A 9,232-nucleotide genomic window follows, 5' to 3' on the forward strand; every position below is an offset into this window, starting at 1 on the left:
TCTTTCCCTGCAGAGATTTACACCATCCAGGGCAACTCGCATGGGAAGCCGTGCACCATCCCCTTCAAGTATGACAACCAGTGGTTTCACGAGTGCACCAGCACAGGGCGGGAGGACGGCCATCTCTGGTGTGCCACCACCCAGGACTACGGCAAGGACGAGCAATGGGGCTTCTGCCCCATAAAGAGTAAGTGGGGGGGATGTGTCCCACGGGGAAAAGCAGAAAGCCCACGTTCATCCCTCCTGGGGCCTTTCCTGCCTCTCCCCTTCCCTCCTGGCTCATCCCTCCCCCTACGAGCAGCCTGTGCTGCCAGGGCAGCCCCGCTGGCTTCTCGTTGTCTGGCTTTTGGGGGTTATTGGGGTCTTCTGGAGCCACGGATGGGGCTGCCTTGGGTGCTTACCATGCTCATCCTGACAGGCAACGACTGCGAGACCTTTTGGGACAAGGACCACCTCACCAACAGCTGCTACCAGTTCAACTTCCAGTCGACACTGTCGTGGCGGGAGGCCTGGAATAGCTGTGAGCAGCAAGGGGCCAACCTGCTCAGCATCACCGAGATCCACGAGCAGACCTATATCAATGGTGAGACGATGGCAGCCTGGCTGTGTACCCGTCCTCCTCCAGAACGACCACCCGGGGCAGAGCTGGTGTCACTGTGGCCGTCGGCAGTGCCAGGTTGCTCTGCCTGCCCCAGGTGGTTGTTTTGGAGATGGTGACAGGCTGGGGGTTGAGTTGGGGCTGGGTGAACTGATCCTGCCCCTCTGGCTGTGTCGGCCCCAGGGCTGCTGACGGGATACAGCTCTACGCTCTGGATTGGGCTCAACGACCTGGACATCAATGGAGGCTGGCAGTGGTCAGACAACTCGCCCCTCAAGTACCTCAACTGGGAGAGCGGTGAGCTGGGGAGGTTACAGTGGTGATGGAGGGGCCGGGGAACTGTCTGTGACCACTGGAGATGGCCCCATGGCAGGGGAGGTGATCTGGGCTGTTGTGGGGTGTCCCCTCTCTGCCTGGGGATGGAGAGCCCCGTGGGGCTGCAGAGGAGCCCAGGACATAGAATTACAGAGTCATTTAGGTTGGAAAAGCCCTCTAAGATCCCCAAGCCCAACCGTTCCCCTGACCCTGCCATCCCACCACTAAGCCCTGGCCCTAAGCACCTCATCTGCCCGGATTTTAAATCCCCCCGGGGTTGGGGACTCGACCCCTTCCCTGGACAGCCCCTTCCAGTGCTTGACAGCCCTTTTGGGAAAGAAATTTTTCCTAATATCCAAATCCTTCCCCCTACGAGCAGCCTGTGGTGCCAGAGCAGCCCCACTGGCTCCTCGTTGTCTGGCTTTTGGGGGTTCTTGGGGGCTTTTGATGCCACGGATGATGCTGCCTTGGGTGCTCACCGTGCTCATCCCCACAGGTAACGACATCTGTGGAGCTGGAGGGGGGACACAGGGTGCTGGAGGGGGGATCGTCCCTCTGCAAACCCTCAGCAGCCCTGTGGATAACCTGGATTGAGCACCCTTGTTTGGAGGGTTGTTGCATCCCAGCTCAGTGCTGGAGTGTGGTGAGGAGTGGTCCCCAGCTGCAGGCACCCAGCTCTGGCCCTGGGGTGCTCAGGGGGCAGAAGGACCTGTTGCAAGGGCCTGGTTGTGCCCAGTGCTGTCACCCAGAGGCACTGGTGGGGACAGTGATACCCCAGGAGGAGGTTGGAGGACAGGCAGGAACAGTTCGGGTCTGGTACTGTGTCCCCCACAGCTGCCATTTGTAGGTAAAACTAGTGATGTGCCTTGTGCATCGAGGCACAATAAATAATCCCGGGCATGCAGGGCCGCGTCTTCATCGGGCAAAATAAGAAAATAAAAAGGTCTTCACTGGTGGTGGAGCAGGGAGAGCTGCACCCTGCCGGCGCCGGCCCTCGCATGGTGCCCTGCCTGCGTGGGCAGTGTTGGTGGCTCTGCCCCGGCCCCGCCAGCTCCTCAGCATCGTGTCCCCCCTCACCCCACTTTCCAGACCAGCCCGACAACCCCAGCGAGGAGAACTGCGGGGTGATCCGCACCGAGTCATCAGGGAGGTGGCAGAACCGTGACTGCGGCATCGCCCTCCCCTACGTCTGCAAGAAGAAGCCCAATGCCACCGCCGACCCTTTCCTGACGGGTGAGTGGGGATGAGAAGCACCGGGAATGGGTTGCCCCAAATCCCGGCCAGGTGTGCTCCCGGCATGGCCAGGGGATGCTGTCCAAGTGCCGGCACAGCCCGTGGGGGTGCCCATGGTGTCCCCAGCTCACTGCTGCCCTGGATGTGTGGAGCAGTGCTTGAGCTCCCAAACATTGCCTAGATTTGGAAAAAGTCCTCCCTGAGGAGCATCCCCTGAGAAGCACTCGGTGCAATTACAGGTTGGGTGGTGGGGGAGGAATTGAGAGCAGCAGGACATCCCCCGTGGTCCCCAGGGGAGGGGGTGCTCTCAGCTCTGCGCTGCCATCGCTTCTCTACAAACACAAGGGATTTTGTTTTGTCTGTGGAGCTCTAAAGCCACCACTGCCCACACCTTGCCATGGCGTGTTATGTTTTGGCCTTAGCTTCCCCGCTGTTGCTTTGGCTTGGTCTCCTGAGCACCCCATGGGACTGTGGCCCCTTCTCTGTGGTCCCCTCCTTGCCAAGGAGAGGGTTGGAGGGTGGGACAGGAGCCCTCAGACTGCCTTGTGTCCTGCCAGACTCATGGTCGGAGGTGAAGGTGGACTGCGAGCCCAGCTGGCAGCCCTTCCAGTCCAACTGCTACCGTCTGGTGGGAGAGAAGAAGAGCTGGCAGGAGGCAAAGAAGACCTGCCTGCGGAGCGGGGGGGACCTGGTCAGCATCCACACCCTCTCCGAGCTGGAGTTTGTCACCAAGCAGATAAAGCAAGGTAAGGGCGAGCCCGCTGTGCCAGCAGCGCCCTTCCCGTCCGATTTTGGGGTTCACAGGTCACTTCTGTGTGATGGGGGCTGCAAAGTTGAATTAATTTGTGGCTGTGAAGGGAGTGGGGACCCCAGGCTGGGAGGTGATGTGTTGCTTGGAGGAGCCTGTGCCCCGGGCGCATCCTCCGTCCAGCAAATGTAAAAGCTGTTCCCAGGAGCCTGCAGCGCCGAGGAAGAAAATACGCAGCTGCAGCTGGGAACGGCGCTGGTCCCAGTTGGTTAATATAGAAAAAGATGGGAAAAAAAAAATCCTTGCTGGAGGAGGCTGCACATCTTGCTGCTAAATCTGCTCAGGACATGAGTGTCCCCCGCAGCAGGTCAAGTGAAGGGGGAACTCCTGCCTGTGGCGTCCCAGGTGTCTCCTTCCAGCTCTGGCTTCACCCAGGTGTAATGGGGTTGAAGTTTCCCACATCGGGATGTGTCGGAGCTAGGATGGTACTTGGGAAGTTGCAGCCCAAGCAATCGCATGGTGGTACGGGGGAGCACCCATGCCACTGTCCTCCGGACCCTGCTTGTGCCGCCCCTCGTTAGGGTCACCCTTGGCTCGGATTTTGCTGTTCCCATACGAGTGCAGCCCCTCTGGCCAAATTCTGCACTCCTGCGAGCCTGCAGCCCGACCCTGCTCCACAGAGGAAGAGCCTGGCAGCGACACCCACCATGGGGATGTTGGGGGACCCAGACTTCAGCGGGGTCTGGGGAGGGGCTGGGGGCTGAAGGGAGTTAATGCTGAGGGAGGCAGGAGCCATAGGAGGGTGGAGGAAGGAGGGGGACGTGGCAGCACCCCCAGGCCAGGAGCAGACTGGGATGGGATGGGAGGAAATGGTTGAAGACCATTAGCTCACTGGACCTGAGCCTGCGGGGCCAGGCTTTTACCATTCTGCTGCTGCCAGCACCTCTGGAAACTGGCAAATATTGCTGTGTTTCCCGCTCCGTGGGTCTGTCTGTGCAGGCAGGAGCTGCCCTGCCCTCTCCTGCCTGCTGGCACTGCAAGGGTCAGAGGCTGAGCCCCGCCGCGGGGTTTTGGCAGTGCTTTGCAGGGACACGGTCCCATCCCGAGGGCTCATGTCGTCGGCACGGATTTCTGCAAGGTTTCAGCCAGGCAGAGGGAATTTTACCCCCTTGATCCTCCTGTCTCGGCAGAGGTGGAGGAGCTCTGGATTGGCCTAAATGACCTCAAGCTGCAGATGAACTTCGAGTGGTCGGATGGGACGCCCGTGAGGTTCACCTACTGGCACCCCTTTGAGCCCAACAACTTCCGCGACAGCCTGGAAGACTGCGTGACCATCTGGGGACCGGTGAGAGCCTGGGGCGGGGGCTTCATCCTGCGCCTGTGCAGGGTGCTGCAGCATCCTTGTAGCCAGGGAAGGGACACCTCAAGGAGCATCTCCAGCTGGGGTTGAACACCTCTCATCCTGGCGGCTGGGATGGGAGGGATCCAGCACTGCATCCTTAGGGATTTGATGTGGGGAAGAGAAGTCTGTGGACCCAATGTGCAGGCGGATGGGCTGGGGAATTCCCCAGGCTGTTGGCTGGGCTCAATCCTGCTCCTCTTCACCCTGTGCAGGAAGGGAGGTGGAACGACAGCCCGTGCAACCAGACCCTGCCATCCATCTGCAAAAAGCCTGGTCGGGTGAGCCAGGAGAAGGAGGAGGATGACCATGGGTGCCGAAAGGTGAGGGGGACCCGGGGCGGGAGGTGGCTCTGCCTGCCCCACAGCTCTGCCTGATGCTCGGGGCTTCAGGATCGCAGGGGACCTCTCCCCAAAACCATTTCAGGGAGCCCCGATGAGCAGCACCCAGAGCTGCAGGTCTGTGCCTGGGGGCTGCCGGCACGACAGAGCATCCCGGGGCTGCTGAGCCCCTGGCTTCTGTGGTTGCATGAGGCTGCTGGAAGAAATTGGGACAAAACACGTCTCCACCGTCCAAGACTCTCCCCCTTTGGGCTGGCTTCGTTGCCAGCAGGGATGTTCTTTTTTTTTTGGTTTTGTTTTTTTGTTTTTTTTTTTTTCCCTTGCCTCTGTCTGTGCCAAAACCCAGCAGCAAAGCTGCTCCAGGCAGGAGCCCAGTGGGAGGGAGGCAGCTGCCGGCCCCGCAGTGGCAGGCTGCGTTCCCTGGGCAGGATATGGGCATTTTTGGGGGGGACTAAACCAGAGGGTTCTCACCCAGCCCGTGCTCTGCCTCAGTTTCCCCAGCTGTTGAGCAGCGTCGAGGCTGCCCTGTTCCCACGCTTGCTGGGCAGTCGCTTTTGTGCCGCTTTGCAAAGCCTTCGAGCAGCGAGCCTGGCATCGCTGCTGCTCTTGAACGTCTCCCAGCGTTTCAGAGCAAGCCAGTGCACGCTCGCGCTCGGACTAGCAAGCAGCCCCTGCGGGCTGGCTCCCAGGGGTGCTGCCGGGCTGCGCGGGCAGCTCCTCCCAGGTCCTCACCCGGTTGCAGCAGAGACAAACCCCAGCAGCCACTTGGCTCTGCCCGAGCTTGGGGGGAGCAGCAGCCAGGCCAGGTTTGGGGGCTGCCAGGCAGAGGCAGAGGAGGCTCGGTGGTGGGAGGGGTGGGGATGAGGCGCTCGTCCCACCATCACCCATCCTCTTGTCCCCGAAGCAGAGGAACTTGTCCCCATGCAGAGTTAACTCCCTCCTGCCTCTCCAGCTACAGTCATACGCTGGCCTTGGGTGCCCAGCAGAGAATTGTACCTGCTAGGAAACAAACTGGGAGTGATAAAAGAACCAAGGAAAGACCTTTTCCCATCATTCCTTCCCCTCCTCATCCTCAGCGGTGCCATTTGCCACCCAGATGCAGAGGCCAATGGAGAGGAGGCAGCATCTTGCTTGGAGGATCGGTCCTGGTCCTCTCTGGCCACCGTGCTGGTTTTTCTTGGTGGCTTTGCTGCTTTTTTCCCCCCTTTCCAAACCCCCTTTATGTTTGGCACAGCCTTAAAGGAAGCGATGGGAAATGGAGGTTTGGGCAATGGGGAAGGCAGAGCCTGAGAGGGATGTGGGGGGGCGCCGGGATCGGGAGCTGGAGGCAGCAGCTGGGGTTGATGGTCCCATCCTGGCCCCTTTTTGGATCACAGGGCCTTGCTGTGGTGCTCGGTGTGTGGGAGAGCTCCTGTGAGGTTTCAGTGATTCTGAGGCCCAGGGCTTGTTGGGGACCCCTCTGGGGCCACCAGGGACCCACAGTGTCCCATGCCAGGCTCCTTTCCTGGCTGCTCGGAGGTGTCCATACTGTTCCTGGTGGGACCCAGCTGGTGGGTTCGTACCTGGGTTCGCTAACTGTGGGAAAAGCTGCCAGGAGCAGGAACTTGGGGGGAAAAAAAAAAAAGGGATTTGGGGTCATTTGCCTCCCAAAGCTGTGCTCCTGCTTCCTTCCCCACCGTGCTGGTGATGCTGCAGGGGGCATGTGTGCCTCGCTGCCCTCCCAGTGCCTGGGGACCCAGGGGTAAAACCCTGGTGATGCTTCCTACTGTGTCCCTCAGCCTGGGGCCACTTGCCTGAGCCCCTTCACCCTTCCCACCCTGGGTTGCTCTTCCATCTCGTGCGGGTCCCCTTGCACAGCTGAGCCCCCGTGTCCCTCCCTGCGCTGCTGCTGCCAGCCCCAGGGCCGCCCCGCTCGCTGCTCTGGCAGAGAACAGGCACTATTGTGTCTCCAGCCCCGGAGAGGCTCCAACATCAACAAGGCGGGGGATTAAAGCAGGCTGCAGTGGGACACGCTCTGGATTCGGCCCCATGGCGTATAGAGGAGGATTGTGTTCCCCCCACCCGCGCCCCGGCCAGGGCTGGACGTTGGCAGGGAGAGCCATTTCCCTGGCTTTGAAGCTGCCTGGGTGTTTGTTTTCCTTGCAGCCATGTCCTCTGGGGCCGGGGGCTTGTTAGAGCTCAAAGCTGAGTGGGGTCAAGCCAGGGCGGCCGGGGGCAGGAGACCTCCCAGGAGAAGGCGGAGGTGGCAGCAGGGGGACGTGGGACCTCGCTCTCGTCCCCCTGGGTTTGCTCCCGTCCTTCTGGGGAGGGCTGGGGCGAGCGGTGGCGGACATCCTCTGTCACCCCTCCCCAGGGCTGGAAGTGGCACAGCCCCTCCTGCTTCTGGCTGGGCGAGGACCGTGTCCCCTACAGCGACGCCCGCAAGTTGTGCTCCGACTACGGCTCCACGCTGGTCACCATCACCAACAGGTCAGTGCCGTGCCGGTGGTGGTGGATTTGCCCCAAAACGAGCCCCCCAGGGAGGGGTGTGACCCCACAGCTGGGCTTTGCACGCAAGGGCTGGAGCATCCCGTGCTGCTGGGCATCTCAGCTCGCGGTGTTGCCCGCTCTCGTCACCCCTCCAGGTTTGAGCAGGCCTATGTCAGCAGCCTCATCTATGGCTGGGACGGGGAGTACTTTTGGACAGCACTGCAGGACATCAACGAGACGGGCGCTTTCCGCTGGCTGAGCGGCGACGAGGTCATGTACACCCACTGGAACCGTGACCAGCCCGGTAAGGGGGCGGCCGTGGGCGGGATGGGGATGTCCCCTCCGTGCAGGACGGGTGCTGGCTCTGCTGCCCGGCATGGTCCGACCCTAAGGCTGGCATCCTCCCTGCTCCCGTGAGCGCTCCAGGTTACAACAAGGGCGGCTGCGTGGCCCTGGCCACCGGCAGCTCCATGGGGCTGTGGGAGGTGAAGAACTGCAGCACCTTCAAGGCCAAGTACATCTGCCGGCAGAACCTGGGCACACCGGTCAACCCCGAGCTGCCCGGTCCCTACCCCACGCCCAGCCTTGCCGCCGCCTGCCCTCTGGGATGGAGCTCGGACTCCAAGCTCCGTTACTGCTACAAGGTAAAAGGGGGCTGGGGGGGCTTGCCCTGGTCGCTGGGGGCGTGCATGTGCCTCCCCACTGGCGCAGGGGAGGTGAAGGAGCATGTTTTGGTACCTGCAAAGGGCAGCCGGGACCCCACGAGCCTGGTCGGGCTGGGTGGCGGCAGCGTGCCCCGGTGTGGGGACGATGCTCTGCTCCTCCCCTGGTGCTGAGCCCCCTCCGCTGCCGGTTCCTCCCTCCCCAGGTGTTTAACTTCGACAAACTGCAAGAGAAGAAGACGTGGATCGCGGCGCAGGAGTTTTGCCGGGAGCTGGGGGCCCAGCTGCTCAGCCTGGGCAGCTACGAGGAGGAACACTTCATCGCCAACACCCTCAACAAGATTTTTGGGTGAGGGGCTGGCTGCACCCGTGCACGTCCCGCTGCCTGAGTGTGCTCGGCACGAGCCCACCCCCCTCCCCGAGTGCTGGCACACGTGGGTGGGTGGACGGGGCACGGACGTGGTGCTCTGAGCACAAACTTGGGTGCAGAAGGCGCATCAGTTGGTGTGGCTCTACCGAAGAGGGGATGCGGGAGAAGGGCAGGAAATTCGGTGTAATTTGGGGATGGAGCTTGGGTTTAAAACTGCTTTAGTCCTGAGCTGGCTGTTAGCCAAGCTCCTGCCTTCGGGTGTTGTGGGGACAGCGGGCTTTGAAAACAAACAAAAAAAGGCCAGATTATAAATACGTATTTCTCTATAAATATAAAACCCTCTGGTTTGGAGCGGGGGGGTGTTCTCACCCTTCCCCCTGGCTCCCCGCAGGGAGTCGGAGCCGGAGCTCCACGAGCAGCACTGGTTCTGGATCGGCCTGAACCGGCGGGACCCTGCGGGGGACAGGAGCTGGAGGTGGAGCGACGGGCTAGGGGTGAGTCCGGGGGGGTTTCGGCAAGACGGGTGTCGTCAAGATGACTGTGGGTGGCGTTTGGGGTGCAGGGGGGAGGCAAATCCGGCGCTGGTGGAAATGCCCAACACCGCCCATCTCTCTCGACCCCCAGTTTTTCTACCACAACTTTGACCACAGTAACTACGATGACGATGACATCCGGACCTGCGCGGTGCTGGACCTGGCCTCCCTGCAGTGGATGCCGATGCAGTGCGAAGCCCAGCTAGACTGGATCTGCAAACTGCCCAAAGGTACCCGGCAAAGAGGCCCCCTAAGCCCTTCAGCTTTGAATAACCTGTCAGGGGACGGGCTGTGGGATGGTGGGGTGGGTGCAGGGGGACCCTCCGTTGCCTCCCTTCTGAAGGCTGCACTTTGATGGGAGGATGAGTCCTAATTCAGGGGCTGGGAGAGGTGCTCTCCATCCCGGGGGCATTTTGGGGGAGCTTCTTGCCCTTGGAGCCCGTGGGTGGTTTTCAGGCAAGCATCGATGGGACTGTGCCAGCCCACATCCCTCTCACAGCCTCTGCTTGCCCCTTCACCAGGTGCCGATGTGAAGGAGCCGGAGAACACGACCCAAGGTGGGTT

The 9,232-nt window shown here is 61.3% G+C and overlaps 1 protein-coding gene across 1 annotated transcript in view; it reads left to right on the forward strand.

The window, feature by feature from the left end:
• Window positions 1–9,232, forward strand: part of MRC2 (mannose receptor C type 2) — a 28,138-nt gene that overhangs the window by 8,440 nt on the left and 10,466 nt on the right. The window contains exons 3-16 of the mRNA XM_035903282.1: window positions 14–187; window positions 419–583; window positions 782–895; window positions 2,003–2,146; window positions 2,704–2,892; window positions 4,085–4,239; window positions 4,509–4,616; window positions 6,988–7,103; window positions 7,259–7,407; window positions 7,530–7,747; window positions 7,972–8,114; window positions 8,527–8,629; window positions 8,760–8,898; window positions 9,190–9,225. Of these exons, the coding sequence (XP_035759175.1) occupies window positions 14–187; window positions 419–583; window positions 782–895; window positions 2,003–2,146; window positions 2,704–2,892; window positions 4,085–4,239; window positions 4,509–4,616; window positions 6,988–7,103; window positions 7,259–7,407; window positions 7,530–7,747; window positions 7,972–8,114; window positions 8,527–8,629; window positions 8,760–8,898; window positions 9,190–9,225 (1,953 nt within the window). The remainder of the gene's footprint in view (window positions 1–13; window positions 188–418; window positions 584–781; window positions 896–2,002; window positions 2,147–2,703; window positions 2,893–4,084; window positions 4,240–4,508; window positions 4,617–6,987; window positions 7,104–7,258; window positions 7,408–7,529; window positions 7,748–7,971; window positions 8,115–8,526; window positions 8,630–8,759; window positions 8,899–9,189; window positions 9,226–9,232) is intronic.

Source organism: Egretta garzetta, unplaced genomic scaffold, assembly GCF_000687185.1.
Source record: "Egretta garzetta isolate BGI_Z169 unplaced genomic scaffold, ASM68718v1 scaffold100, whole genome shotgun sequence".
Lineage (NCBI taxonomy): Eukaryota > Metazoa > Chordata > Aves > Pelecaniformes > Ardeidae > Egretta > Egretta garzetta.